The sequence below is a fragment of the Leptonychotes weddellii genome, chromosome 13 (assembly GCF_054177405.1).
Source record: "Leptonychotes weddellii isolate Sample4059 chromosome 13, ASM5417740v2, whole genome shotgun sequence".
In the NCBI taxonomy this organism is placed as follows: Eukaryota; Metazoa; Chordata; class Mammalia; order Carnivora; family Phocidae; genus Leptonychotes; species Leptonychotes weddellii.
Genome location: NC_138381.1, coordinates 18,221,292 through 18,241,480, shown reverse-complemented (window position 1 = coordinate 18,241,480; position 20,189 = coordinate 18,221,292). Strand labels below are relative to the sequence as shown.

At 39.9% G+C, this 20,189-nt stretch overlaps 1 protein-coding gene across 45 annotated transcripts in view; it reads right to left on the bottom strand.

The window, feature by feature from the left end:
* Positions 1 to 4,873: 4,873 nt before the first annotated feature.
* Positions 4,874 to 20,189, bottom strand: part of TCF4 (transcription factor 4) — a 353,993-nt gene continuing 338,677 nt past the window's right edge. For 22 of the 45 annotated variants that reach the window (XM_081801147.1, XM_081801151.1, XM_081801164.1 and 19 more), the window contains 6 exons: positions 15,475 to 15,610; positions 13,743 to 13,905; positions 13,192 to 13,236; positions 10,263 to 10,492; positions 9,731 to 9,871; positions 4,874 to 9,532 (listed from right to left, as the gene is read on the bottom strand). In XM_081801147.1, the coding sequence (XP_081657273.1) occupies positions 9,735 to 9,871; positions 10,263 to 10,492; positions 13,192 to 13,236; positions 13,743 to 13,905; positions 15,475 to 15,610 (711 nt within the window). In that variant the 3' untranslated portion in view covers positions 4,874 to 9,532; positions 9,731 to 9,734. The remainder of the gene's footprint in view (positions 9,533 to 9,730; positions 9,872 to 10,262; positions 10,493 to 13,191; positions 13,237 to 13,742; positions 13,906 to 15,474; positions 15,611 to 20,189) is intronic. The other 23 variants (XM_081801157.1, XM_081801178.1, XM_081801155.1 and 20 more) reach the window with 3 other exon arrangements.

Genomic DNA, 20,189 nt, shown 5'->3' with positions numbered 1-20,189 from the left:
TTTTCTGTGTGCCAACATTGGATGAAGCATACCACATACATTATAATATTTACTCCAAGATGCAGGTACAATGAGCCCCCATTTCATAGGTGAGGGTAATGAGTGAAGTGAAGTGACTTGTTCAACAGTATTTATCTTCTAAGTGGTATGATGTGGTTAAGATGCTGAGCAGCTAGCTTATACTTGTGGTAGTGGGAAAGAAAGGAAAGCTTTTCTCACTTTATTGTTGCTGATGATCATCAGTGTGGCCTCAAATGCCTTTTAGAACAAGGCTTGGTAAAAATTAATAAAATAGTAATGATAGCATTGCCTCATCCCAAAGGATCTTTTCATCCAGGCATCCTTGGCTTACCACCCTTTGGAAATCCACTCCCAACATGTTCCTAACCCAGAGCCCACAGCTAAAATGCCCTCTATAGCAAACTGCATGTTTTCCATCCCCCACTGCTTTTCACCAACTTCAGGAAGACTTCCCCCATTGAATCCATCCTTCCCTCCCTCCATCTGGCCACCAGACCCTGTGTCATCCCCAGCAAACTTTCTAGCATCAACCACGTCCTAGTATTCCTCATTCTATGTGTCTACAGTCCCCTTTTGTTATATTTGTTCCTTATCCACCCCCATGGGGTGTGGGCTTCTGGAGGACAAGAGCACTGTTTTATTGACAAAATGGCAGATTGCTAAGAGCTCTGGGGATTGGAGTCAGGAAGCTAGTTATGTGAACTGTGTGGTAGTACTGAGTTCCCAGGGCATCACTGCCTTTTCTGTAAGATCTGCAGGTCGGCCTAGATTCTCCTCCAGATTCTCAGAGCCATCCATTGGGAGGTTATGGTCACTTCTGCTCTTCCTCACTGACAGGGCTGTGCACACATAAACCCTGAATAATTCTGTAGACCAGAATGGTCAACCAAGGGTTTCCAGGTATTCTTGTTTGAGCGATGGGAAGGTGATGCAAATTTGAAAACTACATTGTCATGGTTTAAGCTACCAAAACCGTGTTCCTACAATTCTACTTCTTCACAGCCCAAAAAGACTTGCTGGTGTTTTAAATCTGCTCTGCCTGTCAAAATGCACCTGACATCTCAAGGTCATTTTGACAGATGTCCTGTCCACTGTGGAACCCGCCCCAGTGCCTCTCTCCATGACTCCCCACGCTGGTTTGCTCCAGCCACATGGAAATTACTGCTGGTAACATGGATGCATCTGTTGTCTTCCAACTGGATGTCTTAAAGATAGGGACAGTTACCTTTTAGCTCCCCTAGTGCTTGTGACCCGATCATTACCCAGTGACAAATTCATTGATAAATGAATCATGTATGATTCCCTATTTAAACTTTTCAGTTTGTGGGTACTGTACATCTCCCCTTACTCTCTCTTTCTACCTGTCTTCTTACTGCTCACGACCTGTCATCAAAGAGGGATGGGTTTCTGAGAGAAGACAATAAATGAGAGGAACTCCAAAGGGTGAGTCAGCTGATTTTTTACTATAGCTCAGTTGGGTGTTGTGTGGATGTTACTCACTTTGATAAGACCCTGAGACCATGAGACTCTGTGCAAGGTCCAGTTATGCTGCCTTTGTTAGCACTCAGACTCAAAGTGGGCCAGATCCCGCAGCTAAGTAAGATCTTGGATTAAATTTTGGGACAGAAAAGGGATACTAGTGAAAAACTGATGAAATTCAAATAAAGTAGTAATGTTAATTTTTTAGTTTTGAAAAATGTGTCATGGTTATGTAACATTTTACCCTTAGGAGAAGCTGGGTGAAGGGTTTATGGGAATGCTATGTATTATCTTTGCAACTGTTCTGTAAATCTAAAGTTATTCCAGAATAGAAAGTTTATTTTAAAAAAAGTGGGCCAGAGTGCAAATTTTAGTTTGGCTAGCAGTCTCTTATTCTCACATCTAGTTATATCCTAACAATTTGTAATACAAGGTTGAAAATGAGAACTGTGGGGAAGTTTAGAAACTCTCCTATAAAAAAAATTTCGTGAAAAGGCAGCAGGAAAGATAAAAGCAAAACAAATAAAATAATGTACCTGGATACAGCCGGTGGGGGGTGGGGGTCATGTTAAAATGTGAAGCCAAACTGGTCATTTGGGAGGGACCAATGGGCTCAAAGTCAGGAGACTGGAGGTTTGTTTTAGCTTTGAGGACTTCAGCATATCACATGGACTTCATTGCTTTGTCTTTAAAATGGCCTAACCCAATTCACAAATAAGGATATGTAAAATAAAACAATTCCCTTCAAAAACCAAGTCTCCCTATTCTTTAAAATTTTGTTATTTTTGCTTAAGAACAAGAGTTCCTCACCCATGGGCTGGTTACCATCAAAAATCTCAAGCCAGCAGGTCTGATTCTGCATGAGCATTTTCACTTTGCACTTGGCAAGTTTCTGCTTCCTCTTACAAAAATGTTCATGCCAACGTCAAAGCCATTTGACTTCTAAATATAGTGTAACAGATGTGAATGAGGACTGTATTATTTTCTGTGTTACACAAAGGGTCTTTCTTTCAACCAGTAAAGCCAGACACCCGTCCAGTTCTGGTTAAGCTCAGCCACCCCAATCAAGGTAAATGGGATTGGTTCTATTCCTTGTTCAGGCACTGAAGCTTTAGTTACCAGATACCAGATTTTCTCAAGTTAGGATCCATGAACAAATGTCCGTGCCTAGATTCTAGAGAGATTCATCAACACCTTAAAACTGAATATGATACTGCGTATGTATATACTTTTCTCTGTACAGGGTTTCATTCATCTTTAAAGGGTCCTCAACTCAAAAATGTCAAGAAGCACTGCTTTAGACCCACACCTTCCATGGCAAAAAGCCTAAACTATAAGACAACCTGCTATATTTAGGTATAAATTCAGTCACCTAATGTCTAGCATTCAAAGAAAATACCTAGGTAATGTCGCCTGATTGACTGTTTTGACCCCACAGCACCCAATGTATTTCTAAGGCTGCCCCTCAGTGTACTTATGCTCATAACTAGTGTTCTTCCCAGCTGTGGCCCCGAGTCTTCCTTGCCTGAAGATCTGAGGCCATATTTGCTCATCAAACCTTTGCAATTTAAAGGATCTCTCAGAAATACCAAGGTAATCCTGGCTTTCCTTGCCCTTTTAGTCCTCCCAAACTGGCCTTATTTCTTTATAACACATGCTATGACCAATGAACATGTGGACTTGTAACTAGTTTGAAGTAGGAGCATGTCTTATTGAACATGAGATCTTCTGGCTGGTGGAGCATTAAGGGTCCCAAGTGCAATTTAAATGTGTGGTCCTGGGAGTGATTTGGATCTAAGAAGCTCACCAGTTTTTGTGGTTGTTTTCATGGTCTCCTTTAAAGATGGCTCACAAATGTAACATCTTAGGCTGTTAGTCAAGAGAAAAGTGTCTACAATTGAAGCTTAGAATAAAAATTTCACTTGGTTTTATATGAGTGGATCCGATTACAAGACAAAAAGTGATTCCCTATTTCAGTTCATTTGGATATTCTTCCCTTCTCCATTTCTAACATTGTAGGGATCTTCTTAGCTTTTGGATAATATTTTAGTTTCTCCAGCAATTTAACTTCCCTTTGAAAAATGAACCAGAGTTGAAGTTTAATGTTTAATGTGGTCCTTTTAAATAAAACATAATGTTAATAGGCTATATAACAGACACTGAAGTGGTGCCCAGACTCATTTCCCCCCTTTTTAGTTATATGGTCAAATATAATAACTAAAAGACTAAATGCTTGTGGCTCTTTTATATATATTTAAAACACACAGTAAGAACATAAGAACATCTCAAATCATTTGGAAGAAAAAAAAAGGGGTTATCAACTGAAATCTTTGGAAATTTCATAAAATTTAAATATCTGCAAACAGTCCAACCAAAAAGAAAAAAAAATCCCAACATTTGGCTATGGAGGGCACTTCACATGTGAACCAAATGGCGTTATAACATTTTCCTTCAGGTAAACTAGTCACTAAACTCCATTAGAAAGAATACAAGAGCAATATGGAGACATCCCCAAATACCACGTACTCGATTAGAACATTCTGCTATGGAGTGCTCATCTACCACAGGCTTTCCTTTCCATTGCATACATTACTTTACATTTCTACAATGCAATGTTGAAACAGCCTCCAAGTCTTGCCAAGTAGATTGATGTCCATTCTACAAAAATATTAACTTACAGTACATAACACTGAATAATTTTAATCTGTACATTTTTTTTCCCTCCCATCATAGGTGACACGCGTCAGTTTGTACAAGTTTAGGAAAAAAAAAATCCACACATCTGGTTGTTTACATCTGGATTACGAGTCAACAGAGTCAACCAGAAGTGGTGGGGTGGATATAGTTTGAGAAAGTATAAATACAGTGTAAGATTAACTGTGGTTAACAATATCCAGCTCTTCACAAAGTGATACAAAATAAATCATCTTAGATTTTTAACTGAAAAGATTGAGCTGAGAAGGTTCTGCCAAACAGTCGACCAACTGATCCGAGTGGTTAAGGCTGACCTGACTTAGCAAAGCCGCAGTGTAACCAGAAACACTGGCACAGTTCAGAGCTCTTCAAATGCATAGCTTCAGTGTTACACGCACATTAATTATATTCCTTCAATTAGTTAATCCTCTAGACAGTTTTCTTTTTGTTTTGCATGCATCCCGTTCCATTTTCATTAAGGGCATCTCTTCCTTGGTCAATCATGTGCTTTGCTTTTCAATTTGTTTTTGTTAATTTTTTTTTTTTTGTATGTTTTGTTTGTTAAGCCGTCAATACCTCCAACACTTGGAAAATGAAATATAGATGTGGTTCTACTGACAGAAGAGAATCAGGGCTATATGGACAATGCAAAATGAAATGAAACAAGTGTCAGAAACAGTTTATAAAAATGGCACATTTATTGCTACAGACCGGTCATGTACATGACTTCATCGAGTAACTACAGATGGGAAACAGGTAATGGCCTAGACCAAGCTGGGTTTGTTTTAGTCTTGAAGGAATTCCAGCACACAACCTGTTTGGACACTTCTACAAATCAGAAATACACCAAAAACATGAAAAAATCGAGGCACTCAGCCACACATTGAAAACAAGGTGTAACTGTTTTATCTTTTTTTTTTTGAAATGTTTTCCCTTTTTTTCTTTTTTTAACAATTTTTTTTTTTTTTAGTTTTTAATGCTGCAGCTATGTGTACAGTCGCAAAAAATTTCCCCGCTGCGACCTACAACTAAAAAAACAAAACGAAAACAAAAAATAAAAACAAAAAACAAAAAACAAAAAAAGGCTACCATACAGTTTCATCTCAGTAACACATGGTAAAATAACATCTTTTAAATAGTAAAATAAAGTAACAAACTTTTACTCATAATGATTCCAAAAATCTACAAAGAAGAAATATTCAGAATCTGACAATTTTTTTTTGTAATATTCATGGTATAAAAGGATTGCTCCTGCGAAAAATAAGCCAAATATATTTTTTATTTTTAAATTTAGTTTTTTTCCTACTAGGGTGTACTACAGTCTATTTTATAGCAAAAAGAGCACTAGACAAACAAAGCTTTATAACAAAAAGCCAGGCACTGATACATGGTAAATCTCTGCTTTTTTTTTTTCTTATCTTCACTTAATTGCATCACAAGTAACAAGAATGAAAAAGGCCACAGTTCATATATTTTCACCATTACATATGTCTATAATACTTGAAATGAGTATGGCAAAACCGCACTGCACACACATGAGTCCACTTCAAGTCCCATGAGAAAGAGCATGTCTCTAAAGAAAAACAAACAAAACCAAAGCAAAATAAAAAGAGAGGCCTAAAGGCCTTGGTGCCCCATTGTGTTGGAATTCATCATATTCCATCTTGACCTTTTTTTTTTTTTTTTTTTGTTTCCAGTCAGCCAGCAGACTAAATTTTTGTGCTTGTTTATGCTGAAATTGTCTCATTCCTGACTCAAGTTCACTTTTGGACACAGATCATATTCTGCCTGTTGGATCCAAGACGAAATCCTCTTAACCCCCGAGTCTTGGTTCATCTCCCTCCCCACCCCCCCAACCCCTCATCAAAATGAAGATCACGAATAAAAAAAAAAAAATCAGGAAATAGGAAAAAGCGAAAAACGAAAAGGAATCGGAAGACTGAATCAGAACCAGTTGTGTTACTGGGTGGACTGACAGTTGTATAAACATTAGTGTTCCTTTGCAGCTACACAGAAGACAAATGGTAAAAGTTTCTAGATGAACAGATCCCTATTCTGCATATTCATAAATTACTTGAATGTGGAGGCGGATTGACTGTTCCAAGTTGCTTTTAAAGTCCACGTCTCTTTGACAGATCCCCAGCCCAAGTAGCATCAGATATACGGTATAGTATGGACCCTTATGAAATTCCGTATAGTACTCTAATCCTAACTATCTTCTGCTAAGTATCATTCAAAAATCCAGCGCAGGATACCAATATCTTACCTGGGTTTGATAATTACAAAACAACAACAAGAAAAAACACACTAAAAAGGCCACATTCCTTTTCACCTTTTTTTTTCTTTCTTTTCTTCTTCTTCTTCTTCTTTTTTTTTCTTAAATGGGGATACAACCCAATTAATATGTATAGGTGCAGATCATGTTTCTCCACCAAGCAAAAGGAGTGAGCAGCTTTTGGTGGCTATTAGAAAGTTTTTCGCTTATTTCCAAAGGGAATTCAACATTAGAGGTATTACATTACTGAGTAATGAATACGTCAAAGCTGGTGAACAATAAATTGCAGCTTTTACTGTTTGAGTGAGAACAAAATATAAAGCACCAATTTAAAAAATAATCAACTACAATTTAATTTTTTTTTTTTTTTTGCTTTGCTTACAGGTTTGAAAAACTTTAAATCAGCTCTATGAAGCACCTTTATGATAACACGTATCAAAAGTGCCATTCTTAAAATGTACATCAATGCAGGGAGTGTTTCCAGTTCCCTAAAGAGTAAACACCATATTTTCTTCTGTACACTTATCCTGAATGTGATCAGAGTAGACCTGCTTCCTCTATAATATTGTTCCTAGGGATACCCGCCTTGGTAGACTATACAAAATGAGTGCAGAATGTACCACTAAAAGGAAATCTTCAACATACTGAGGGAACAAGTTACACATAGTTTCCATTGTTCGGGAGGAGGGGAGAGTATACAACGGTGTCTTCCATGCCCTTCTTTGAGCCCCTTTGTTCGTACATTTCACAGGCAAGCCTCAAAATAACTTCATGAAGTTTGATTTCTGCTATTCTCCTAAGGTCTGAATCCACCTCCACATTTTAGGAACTTATCAACAAATCAAAGTATTTTAGTTTTATCGCTACTGAACATATTTACAGTTTTCAACACACACACACAGCTAATCAAAATGTTTATGGGTTTGTAAAAGATGACCACGTGGTAACTATCTTATTTGTTCTTACATTTTCGGAAATGAACATAAAATTCAGATTCTTGTAGCTCACTATTTCATTTAAATGAGACGTTTTTAAACCACACAGTTTAAAAAAAAAACAACAAAAACTGATACAATGTATTAAAACACATAATAACAAGAGTCTACATGTAAAAATATAACTTTTACATACACAATTTCAAAATAATGATACGTTTGCCGTTTGTTGCATAAAATTTACAAATGTATTTCATTACTATATAACTGGCAAAACAGGAGAACAGATGGAACATTTAGACCATTTCGATGGATTTATGGCATTTACTCAGTGCTGATAGGTGGAAAAACTACTTGAACAGGGATTTTTTTTCTTAATACATGCCAAGATTGTGTGGCTGTAAAAATAGAAACGAGTTAGAGACAAAAGGATGCTGACAAATACTTAACTAGGAGCACTATTTGTTTACTGCACTATACACCAAAGTCAATCATTATAAAGATTCACGATGGAAGTTGGTTCAATTGTGCCCAGACGTCAAAGCTAGCTATCTGATGAGTTGCTGTGCCATAGCTTGATCTATGTTTCTATCAAATATGTTAAGTATAAACTTCATTCATACTGGCCAGAGAAATACTGCACTACCCCTCCTCAAGAAAGTGCAACTTAATGCTTTAGGACTTATAAGGCTTGTTATAATGCTGCATGATGATTGAATATTGGCATTTTTCAGACGAAGGAGGAGGCAGTTAAGTCATCTACATCTTAGTAAACCCATTTTGAAAACAAAAAATCAAGAAAGCAACAAAAATCAATCAGCTCTGTCACACTACTTGCAATTTTCTCATTTGATGGTTTTTGAACTTTACTTGTTTTTTTTGTTTTTGTTTTTTTCCAAAAATCTGACCATGTATTCAGAAACGCCTCACTGCACACTACTTCGGCTACACATGTAGGTAACACTTGAATCATTTTGTTAAATCACAGCCACTTTGATTATGTTATGTTTCCGATGATATAAACATTGGAAGGCACAGTGGTAACATTGTAGCATTCTAACCTTGTACCTCTGAAAATCCCAGAATAGGGTCACAAACGCAACATTACAGTTCAGACAAACTCTTTTTGCCATGTCTTGGTAATGCTGCTTGTAATATCTACACATGATGTGACTTTTAAGTCCTGTGTTCCCAAAAGACTGGAGAAACAACTTTCTACTTATTTTATGAATGAAAAGCAACATCAGGGTCAGCATTTGATCCTGCACTACCCCTCCGGAAGCAGAGTTGGCACTACAGGTTACGATAACAAACCAGGGAAAGGGACAGAAATAAGACCCAAAAAAAAAAAAAAAAAAAAATCCGTATTTACAGTAAAATCTTTCTTTTAAAAAAGTTAATCAGTACTATTTTTTTACAGGAGAAAAAAGTCTGAAACAAATGAACAAAAGCTTACCATAGTCACTAAATTTTTAATATATATTTATATATATATTTATATATATATTTGTCATAGGTCTATAAGATCCATCTGTTCCTCCTACCCTAAGGAATGGCTAATGTCATCACTTCGTTGTCATCAGGACGTTTGCTGGTTTTGTTACTAGGGCAGCCGAGCTTCCCTTATTCAATATCCAGTAATTATAAACACTAGCTGACTTGAATACCAACAAAAACGTTCATGTAGTTTTCTTCAGAAGTACACTTTTTCATTATTGCAAGTTTACAATTTTTTAAATTAAATATTTTTTTTCAGACTTACAAATTAATTATATTTTTTTTTCCAAAAGAAGTTTAGGCACAAATGCATTGTTCCACAGTGTGGAAAGATTGCCATTCAGTCTCTGGGCTGCGTCTCAGCCTGCACACGCCGCTTTGCACATTCTGAATGATATGTTAGAGGGTCACCCCTCAAGTTGCACTTTTTTCTTTCTTTTTTTTTGTGTGTTTTTCGGTTTTTTGATAATTGGGAATGCTGAAACCTCTTGCGTCTGCGATTCATAACTACTCAGACTTGTCTTATATTACAAAAAAAGGGGTTAAGGAGAAGTGTTTATGTGGGTTTAAGATAATACAGCTGTTAAGGAAGTGGTCTCTTGTATTAATGAAGCAATGTGGCAGCTTGGACCTGAGAAGGGAAAGAGAGAGGAGAATTAATTCATACGCTTATCACAGAAGAAGTAAATGTTTTATTTTTAAGCTCTTTTCCCCCCAAGGGGAAGAAAAAAACTCTGTTCAATTTGGGGGAAAGCGGACTTTCCTGGCTGACTCCTTGCGAGGGACTGACCAGGGAAAGGGTTCCCGAAATGGCTGAGAACACACTTGCCCTTTTACATCTGTCCCATGTGGTTCGACGCATCTCCCATTCCAGGGTGCGGGCCCGCCAAGGAGAGCGGGGGAGGCTCCGAGGACACCTTCTCTTCCTCCCTTCTTTTCAGACACGCGGCTTTCGGGTTCAGATTCCTTTCTGCGGAAGACGGAAGCAGAGAGTTTAGTTAGCGCCGCGCGTCCGGCAGAGGGTGGGAAGGCACTACTCTGCGCACCTGCTGACCCTTGCTCTGCGTTTCTACGTGACAGAGCGAAAGGCAGCGCTGGGAAGGGCGCACTACGACCATCCGTGCGTACACATGGCAACGTCCTAACGCAGTCGGACTTGTAAGAGAATCCTGTAACTTGGCCGCGGGAGAAAGGGAAGCTGCCTTACAGATTCAGACGTGATCTGCACCCGACCCAGCTGCTCTCAACGATGCTTCGGGGTCTGCTGCTCTGCTCCTGCTCGAGGCTGGCAAGTCCATCCCCACTCAGGGCCGCCAGCCCCCGCGACTTCTACAAGGAGGCGGCGGCGGGCTGGTACTGACCTCGAACTTGCTGCTCCAGGCTGAGGATGACGGCCACGGCCTGGTGGAGGATCAGGAGCTTGGTCTGGGGCTTGTCGCTCTTGAGGTGGAGCTGCACCATGCGGCCGAGCTCCTTGAAAGCCTCGTTGATGTCGCGGACACGCAGGCGCTCACGGGCGTTGTTCGCCATCCTCCGCTCCTTCTCGCGCTCTGCCTTCTGCTCGGGGGTCAGGTCCTCGTCATCATTATTGCTGTGGGACAGAAGGGATGCAACATTTTCTAATGGTGTGGGGAAAAAGAAGGTATCTAAATTAGTTTTGTTTTCTTCCAGAGCCTTCAGGGGACGTGTCCATCTCCGGCTGTTGTCCGTGGCAGAATTTTACATCCACTTGAACTCGGGACTGCTAAAATGGTGGTGACAATCCATTCACGAGACATTCAGTTTCTCCCAGACATTCAACCCAAACAAAAAGGAGAGGTTAAAGTTGGGGCCCAGAGCGCGCCCAAGCTGATGCAGGGGGCAAAGTGCAAACACAGCTTTGATCAATGAGGCTACACTCCACAAAGCAGGCCACAGTCAACTTAGCCTTTAAGCTACTCTGCATGACCACAGATCAGAGCGTTTTAGACTGAGGGTGTGTGTGTGTGTGTGTGTTGTTGTTGTTGTTGTTTTTAACTTTCATATGGTCACATCTGAAACCTGAGGAAAACAAGTGTTTGAAAAAGGATTTGGATAGGTCAGAATGAACACGACGCAGCTAAACAGGAGTAAGAAGGTCCTGCATTCAAGACACCAGAGCCCTGAGAGCGAAGACTGGGAACTTTTGTCCATGTTTCACCATTAACGAGCTTTGAAGGCGTGGCTGATCCACTTAATGTATCTGAGTCATTTTCTCCATGCATTAAATAAAAAGGTTATAAAAACATCATGATCTCCATGGCTTTTCAAATCACAGATGTTTGTCATCCCCAAAACAAGTTGGGAAGTTGACATCCACTACAAAAGCAAACAAAACAAATACCAAACACCTACTACTTATAAATGACCATGATCTCACTGTGAGTCAAAAACGAAGTCCAAAAGCTAATCTCTGATCCTGAGAACCAAAATATTACATTATTCATAGCAAAGGCATGGTTGGACCCAGTAGAATGTGGAAAGGCAAGATTACTTCTGTCTGTTTCTGGGTGTCATGCTGACAGATGAGAAACTTTTGAATGTAGGGCAAATAGGATGATGGGCCATCTGGAAAGCATGTCATATAAAGAAGGTTTCATGACATCAGGGCTTAAAATATTTCATGGGTGATCATATAAAAAAAGAGGCATGAGAGATGTGTTGTCTCAGAAAGGCCGTACAGACCAGAGAACTCTGAGTGGTACAGACTGAGTTAACATGAGCAAGAAACTTCTTGGGTAAAAGAGATGATATCATAAGAGATATATAAAATGAAGGAAACTTCACTGAATAGTAACAGACTCCTCATTATATGAAACAATATGGAGGTAACCATCTGTAAGGATGTTAATCTAGAAGTTCAGGCATCGATCTAAAGGACCATGAAGGTTAAGCTCTACTTGAAAATTCCATGAATCTGAAATGCTCACAGAATAAAGATGTTAATCACAACATTTCAGATCAGGAAGACATGGGGTAAGTTATCTAGTCAATTCAATGTACACGAATGTTGGCTTAACACGTATGGCTCTGAATCTTCAACTTGGGAGAATCTCTGGGTATCTTCTAAATTGCAATAAGGACCAATTACAGCCGAGAAGCTCCAATCGATCAAAAATGGGAGTGGTATCCTTGGGTTGCAAGTACATGTTGCCAATACAGATGATGTACATAAGCCAAAAACACTTGTAAGGGAGGGAAAGAGGAAGACACCAAAGAAAGATGCTTTAAGACTTGGCTCATCTCCCCGTAGGTTAAACTCCCTTCCAGATGGGCCCGTCCGCCACAGATACGTGCTCGTGGACACACACTGAACCGAACCAGTGGGAAAAGGTTCTTCCTGTGCCGTCTGATCCTTCTCACTTCTTCTGCCGAACCCTCCTCCTTCTCACCGTGACTTCTGCTGATGGCGAGGAAGCCACGGTTACTATTAATTCGCATCCACATCCCACTACATAAATAGGAAGTGAAGTGAAAAGAGAACAGAACCAAATCTCTGCTGGGCCCATCCTGAAGTTAAAACTTGGGCAACATTTTTAAACACTGAACAGGTCGCCACAGCTTTCACAGCATGGGCCGGAAAGTGGGAACTTGTTTTCCAAAGGTATTCAGGCTAATAACTAATTAGAATTGGTTATTCACTCATAAATAATAAGCAGAATGGTTATGCAAAGAAAACTGCCTAGCACTGCCTTACATTACAGGCTTAGAGACATAAGCAAATGTCACGAGAGTCACCTTTTAAAAGAAGAAGGTTCTTAGCAGCAGGTTAAAATGTTGTATTGAAACTTCCAAGAACCTATTAATATGCATGTCACGGCCACTAGTTAAATTGCTAAGAACTGAGTGGACTGACAGATTCGATGGAAGGGATGTGAAAGCCCCTCCTTAAAATTTCACCAATGTGGCCACGAGTCAGGAAACTGCGTGGGGATGGTGGGAGTGGAGGGGTAAGGAGCTTTTAGGACTTTTGGAACTTTGGGCAGGACATGTAATAAAATCCATTCCAATCATTAGAAAGGCAATATAAAAAAGCGGCATGTTCTTAATTCCTAAAGGACATTAGATCTAACCCTGAGAATGCCAGCTTTTAAAAGGGGACGTGCAGTCATGGCACAATTTATTTAACTTACAAATAAAAACAACCCAAGGGAATTGAGGCAAAGAACATGGGTGTCACGGTGTTCCAAAACCATCTGATCATCAGATTAGGATTAACATTCCAGGAGATAGATTCTAATTGAAAGAAATCAGATATTTAAGAAAACCAACCAGAAGCTATTTTCCTGCAGTTGTATTTTCTGTTGAAGGGAGTATCTGGGAGAAAAAAGTGAGCAATTCAGGTATTATTATTATTATTATTATTATTATTATATATATCCACATGTTTAAGATAAAGCTGGGAAATCAGTATTTTCTCACATTTGAGATAAAAAAGTCATAGTTGCATATACCTCAATTGAGTTTTCAATACAGCTAAGATCTCTTTTTAGAAATATTTTGGAAAGATCATTTCTGACCAAATTCACAGAATAAGCATAGTTTTAAAAAATCAACCGTTTGCACTTGAATCAGTTACAAATTGTCTGCACTGTGTGCAATTAGCACGAGGTCCAAATTCATAAGTGCAGAGACATTTTAGGCTTCACTAGAGGACCAGTATCTTAAATGATACTTTAGTACCTCTAGAGCAAGCCATTAATTTTCTTTTCAGCTGTAGATTTACCTGCCAGGAAAAAACTGAATAGTTTCTTCCTGTTCTGTTCACTTCATCAAAGTCCAATAAAGGAATTAAATGAAGCGACAGTATCATATACTGTTACCTAGATCTTGACCTAGTAATCGATTTGATATCCTTCTTGTCGTCATCTAACTTCTTGTCCTCGGACGATTTCGTGTCTTGCAGGTTCTCATCGCCCTCATCGTCCGATTTGATCTCAGAACTGCCAGAGGAGACGCTCTGGCCCTGCAATCCTGGTGGCATGCCTACAGAAAAAAAAAAAGAGAGAGAGAGAGCGAGACCAGGTGACACTTCCACCAAGGACTCGAGGCACAAACACACGCTCTGCAAATTGTGGAGTTGCTGCGTCTACAATTCAGGCTGCTGAACTGTGATCCTTCTGCCGTGTTTTTTCATGCTATCTGGTGAAGTTTCAAAAATGCACCTGTGGAAGCAAGTTTTCCCTGCATTGGCTCCGAGGTTAAATTCTATTTTGCAATCTTTTGGAGTAGATGGTAATTTCACTGTCTACAAAACATCAACTTAATTGCAATGAAAATCATAATCATGAAAATCACACACCTCAATGTTCTGATTAAGAACCCAAGTAAATATCAGCTATTATATTGAGTTTCTTCCATATGCAATGATTTAATAGAAAAATGTCCTTAAAATATAATTCCCAGGGAGTACGCTAAATATGTACCGTCAAGACTTCAATAGATACCCTAATGATATTCTGAAATTAGGCTTCTCTTATCCTCAAGGAGTAATCAGCATTTAAAAATGGTACATATGGAAAGCAGTTAGCTGCTCACTGAAGAAATTTCTAGCGTTACCACTGCTCAACTTTCAAGATCACAATGCATTTCAACTTTCAAGATCATAGTACATTTTAAAGCGTGACCCTCGTGTATCCACTTATTTCTAAGATAGAAGCATGTCTACTGGGCATTCTCCTCTATCTTTAGTCACTCAAAATTTGGTCTGTGGTCCAGAAGCATCCTTATGACCGGAGCCCTTTAGAGATGCAGAATTCCAGACCCTTGAATCAGAATCTGCATTTTACAAGATCCTCAGGTCATGCCTATGTACACTGAAGTTTTAAGAAGCAGTGGTCTCTCTCTCCACATATGTGATTAACACACAGATTTGTATAATGTTTAGCAGGTGAAAAAAAGCTTCTGCCTATTCCCATGGCAGTTTATCATCTATATTCTAAACATGGAGGGGGGAATGAGAGGATGTTATTTAAGTGTCTGCGAGTCCCTGGGCCAGCCAGTCACCCAGGGAGCAGGGGACCTAGGTCAGGCCCCTGCAGTGTCACTTCCTGGGGTCATGAAAAGCTGCCTGGAGTCCGTGGTCTGAGGCAATCATTGCGGGCCGAGATGAAAACAGTGAAAATCATTCCACCAAGTTCCAGTTTTGAAACATACCTACATTTCCTTCGATCTTAAACGACAAAAACAATTTCCTTCCTTCCTCTTCATTTGGAACTATCATGTTCAGGCTACAACTAACCGCATTAGAGCACCAGAATGAGGAAAATGTGGAAATAGCTAAAATAAAATTTCCTCTCATCAGGCTGTTGTCTCATTCTCTGCTGAGAGAGGACCAGGATTTCAGAGGATGTTTGAGCAAAACAGTTCCCGAAGAAACACAATTAGCCGGCTGCGTTCTAACTACTTTCCCATTTGCTTGCCGTTTTTGTACCAAATTTGATTCTTGGTTTTCTGCCAGTGCTTCCTGAGGGATGAATGCCAAGTAAGCCTGGGACCAACACTGGAGTTGCTACTGTCTAAGTGAGGGCAGGGTGCCTTCAGGGGCGGACCTACCTCTGTAAGGGTCCTGGGGCGGGTTCAAATCAGGGGAAGTTGCAGACTGGACAGGAAGCTGCGGAACTGGAACCTGGTTTGGCACGAGAGAATGGCTGCCTCTCAGGGCCACACCGTCTTCACGATGGGCCCCAACCTGAAAGGGTGAGAGGAACCACAGAGTTTAGCGGGAACCAGAGGTAAGGCAGCAAGGACCTGCGGAAGGAAGACGGGCCTCTGAAAAACAAGACTCCCAAATGCCTTTCACTAGAGGGCGCTGAAGGACCACACATGCAGTCCACACATACTGAGGCCCATCACACTCAGTAAGATGCCGCACTGCACATTCAGTGATAAATATGGCAGAGGAGCTCAGGCAGGTAAAACGTCAAATTGTCTCCCAGGGTGCTGCAGTGGGGCGCACTGATTCCTACCCATCTGTCTTCTATCATGTCCGCCAACAGATCTGACAATTATCTTAATGCCCATATGCTTAATTGTGGGCTTCTCAATTCCCCCATTGCTATCGGAAATCCTACAGGAATTTCAATTTGGCATTCGACTTTCATTTCAGGGGATAAGATTCTCAGGCCTGCCATTTTTTTTTTCCATAATGCCAGCTAAGCCTCTGACAGCGGAAGCTACGGCAGTATGGGACACAGCCCCTGCTCGGTACAAATATAACAAAATGTCACCTGGCTCTCCAAAACTGGCAGCCCATTCCAAATTAATGTTTACTGCATTTCATCAGCTGCTGAGTTCCAAATCCAAAGGGGGACCGTTTCTGCCAATGCCAACACCCCGGAAAATGTACCAATAAAGGTTTTATTAAACACACCAGTGACGCCATCATTGCCATGCAAAGATGTCTGGACATTTTTCCATTCCCCGCCCACGATTCCGATCCTAGAAAGACACCATACTGTAAACACTCTTTAGGTTTCCATGAATAAAACTGCAGGATACAGCATGATGACTTGGTCTGGAAGAAATACTGCTGAGCTTTTTATTAACTACTACTACCCGCTCTGGGGTCCAGAGATGTTGCATAGAGATGGTGAGACAGCTCTTGCTGACTTTATAGCTGACGCCTTAAAGCAAAACCAGTAAGCGTTTGCAAACCAAGGGCACCGTGTGAGTAGCTTACGTTTTCGTTTGCATTTCCAAGGAGTTATTCTCTGAGCCTATCGCTGGGTGAGCACTGATGAGGGACAGTGGGTCTGACACTAAGAATATTTATCCGTGAGTTTCTACTGCTACGAACCAAAAAGTTTATTTTTTTCCCAATCCCCAAACAAAAACCCCACAAAGCAGAATCTTCCTTCTTTTGCTGCCAAGTGTTTTAAAAGACTATTTCCAAAGAACGCAACAACAATAAGAATCTGAACCGACAACAATAAAATTCACAGAACCGAAGGAAGAACATGCTATCTACAGGCGACCTAGTATAAAGTATCACCATTATATAACCCAAAACAGTGCAGAAGGAAATAACGCGGAGGGGTGGGGGGAAGGAGAGGGATCCCGTAAATCATACTAATTGCTCATATTCACAATATAGCAAGAATATAAAGGATTTACAGGCTCGTGAGCATCGGGAAGTATAAATGAATGCTGTGGCTAAGAGTCCAGGAGCTGTCTGCCACCCAGAACGTTCTGAATGGTGGCTATTTCGCTTCTGTGTGGGTGCTTCAAATGTCAGGAGACCATGATTGCCTCCTAAAGCAGCCCGTTCCATTTTAATCACAAGTTGGCCTCCTTGTATATTCCACCCACTGACTCTAGTTTCAACTTCTGGAGTTCCATGGAACGAGTGCAAGCCCCCTTCGTATACGTAATGCTCCCCCCCCTCAACAGGCCACTGCTCCATCCTCTCACTTCCAGGCAGGTTGGGCCCACCCGATGCCCCCAACCATTTCTCACTCACTCTTGGTCTGTTTCTATATTCGTTCCAGACAAAAGAGTGATAGCTCTTTTCCATTCAGGTTTCGATTTGCCATTTTTATATTTGTGCATTTAGAAGACTGATTCCATCGATGATTATCCTTTCAATCTAAGATGTCAACTTGTAAGGATGAATTTTACAGGGCTTGATCAAATGGTAGCTCTTTAAGTTTGTCAATCAATGTTAACCCAAATAATTAACGTAGCGCCGATTCGTATTTATTAGTATTCCCAATGGGTTTAATCTGGTAAATTTCCACAGAAGATGATTCTAAATTGGAATCATGGTTACTGAAGGTAACCACAGGATTGAGACTAGCAAAGATGTAAATCCCTTTTATGTTAAAATCATTCTATTAAAACACTCAAGCTTACTTTGTAAGTACCTATGATGTAATTTAAGGTTACTATTTTGCTTTTTACTTGAAATATATTCAGATATTGATCCTGCACTTCTTTTTTTCCTTCTAGATCACATTCAGATTAGTTTTTACAAGAGGAAAAAAGAGCCCACAACCAATGATCTTTATATTTTCTTTGCCTCAACTATTATGAAAGACTGAGTAAAAAGAATGTAATAATGAGAGCCAAAAATACCTAGATTTTTAACTGTAACTGGTTTCTTTGTTAGCTGTGTAACCAGGGACAAGGTATTCATATCCCAAATGGGAAAATAACACTAGGTTACAGAGAATGAGTCCCATGTTTATTGAAAAGGCAGGTAATATGCAAAGCAACTGTTATATAATAGGTACATAGTAATTGTAGATACTGTTATGTGAAAATATCTGAAAATACTTGCATACTGCATAAAAATAAGAGTCTGTGTGGTTCAAACACCTTCGGAACACAAGCTACCTTCATTCATGATCATCTTTGCACTCTTTGTCTCTATTTTGTTCACATGAACTTGATTTTAAATCCTTCTCCTACACAATGAGAGTAAAATCTTAAATGGTATTATAAGTATGTTTGAGAATTATAAATATGTCTGTTCCAACTATATTCATTTGGATTTTAGCCATACATATTACAGCTAACTTTATCTATTTTCTATAGATCTTAGGTCATCTCAAATATTAAACCTAATCATTTTCCATAAAGGAAGTTGGGAACAAAGTTACTCTTTATTTATTTATTTATTTTTCAGAGAGAGCGTGCACACATATGTGTGAGTGGGGGTTGGGGAGTGGGCCGGGGCAGAGGGAGAGGGAGAGAGAGAGAATATTTAGCAGGCTCCACACCCAGCGCAGAGCCTGGCGGAGGACTCGATCTGACGACCCTGAGATCATGACCTGAGCCAAAATCCAAGAGTCAGACACTTAACCGACTGAGCCACCCAGGGACCCCAACTCTTGATGTTTTAAGGCCTCCCTGGTAAACTTTGTACATTCCAGGCCAAATGAATGAATAATGATGGTAATCATGGAATTACCAGATCCATGTGGTAATGAGCCTGATTCTCCAGGATCAATTCCATTGCCTGGGGCTGTGGAATCATATTCCAAAGAATTAACTTTGCTTTCTTTGTTTCCTTGGCCACAGGCAGCTTGTCCTAACCCTGTTTACTTCTCTTTCAGAAACATTATTTCTGGTCGCATAAGAGACAAGGAAAGAAAGATAGTGGATGGCCAGCACAATCCATCACTAGAATACCTCCGAAATAGAAGGAGGAGCCATGTGTATATACAAGGGTCAGGGCTTGTCCATCTTCCAAATAATAAATATGTAATAATATAACTAGAAAAAAGCAGATTCTTCAACCCACAAATCAATTCTAAGGATGGCACCTATTTTTAGAAAACCTATATACTTCATTAAAGCCCTATTTTGATAATGTTTTCATCTAGATAAGCAATAGTTTAAAGTTAAAAGCCAGCCTAAAAAAGCAGTTAATTTTATCAATATTGATCATAATTTTTTTTTTGCAATCTTTAAAATAGTCTTCTTAGTTACATACAATGTGGTTTTAGATATGTTTATGCTGAATGTAGAAGACAAAACTAAAATCTCAAAATTAGTCGGTAAGTGTTAACTGACATGTTAATCCAAGAAATATTTACTAATATAGTTCGTGCTTGTCACTCCAGGAGTTGCTAGGGAGAGGGCAGTGAATAACTTAGATGACCTCATGGAGCTTACAGTGATCCTCTGCAGCATTTTTGTGCACTGATCAATTTAGTGTGGCAGTTTTAACAGTAATAGGTAAGTCTCTCAAGTAAAAGGACATTCATCATGATTTCTGTAATTTGGGTTTTAGACCCAGAGAACTCTTCGGACCTACAGCCACTCCTTGTCTCTCATGGGCCATTCATTCCAGACTCTCTTGTCCCTCCACTGGTACCTCTCTCTCTCCGGCTTCTGTCCCCTCATGGCTACAGCCTGGACTCTCCCTTCATGCATATCTCTTAGTACATTCTTTCAGGTTCTGTACCTGCTGCTAACTCCCTGTCTTAGTATTTCTGAATTCAGAATGCCAAGATCATCTGATAGTGAACTCCTCATTTTGAAGCAGACATGGGCCATCCTTTGAATGGGCCACTCTAGGGTCAGGTGTCCCCATTAACTGGTTCAATGAGCTACAAAAGAGGAGGCGAGATTATGTGGTCCAAGCATGGCTGCCCCCCCTTCCACCCATATATCATGCCCCCCATATCATGGCTCTTGGGTACAAATATCTAAGTTACCCTGCATCTCAGGTCAAGTTATAGTCAAACCCTGACACAGCTATTCAAATTCTCCCGGGTTAATTTATCATTGGGAATAATTAAATATCTTTAGAAGTACATTAC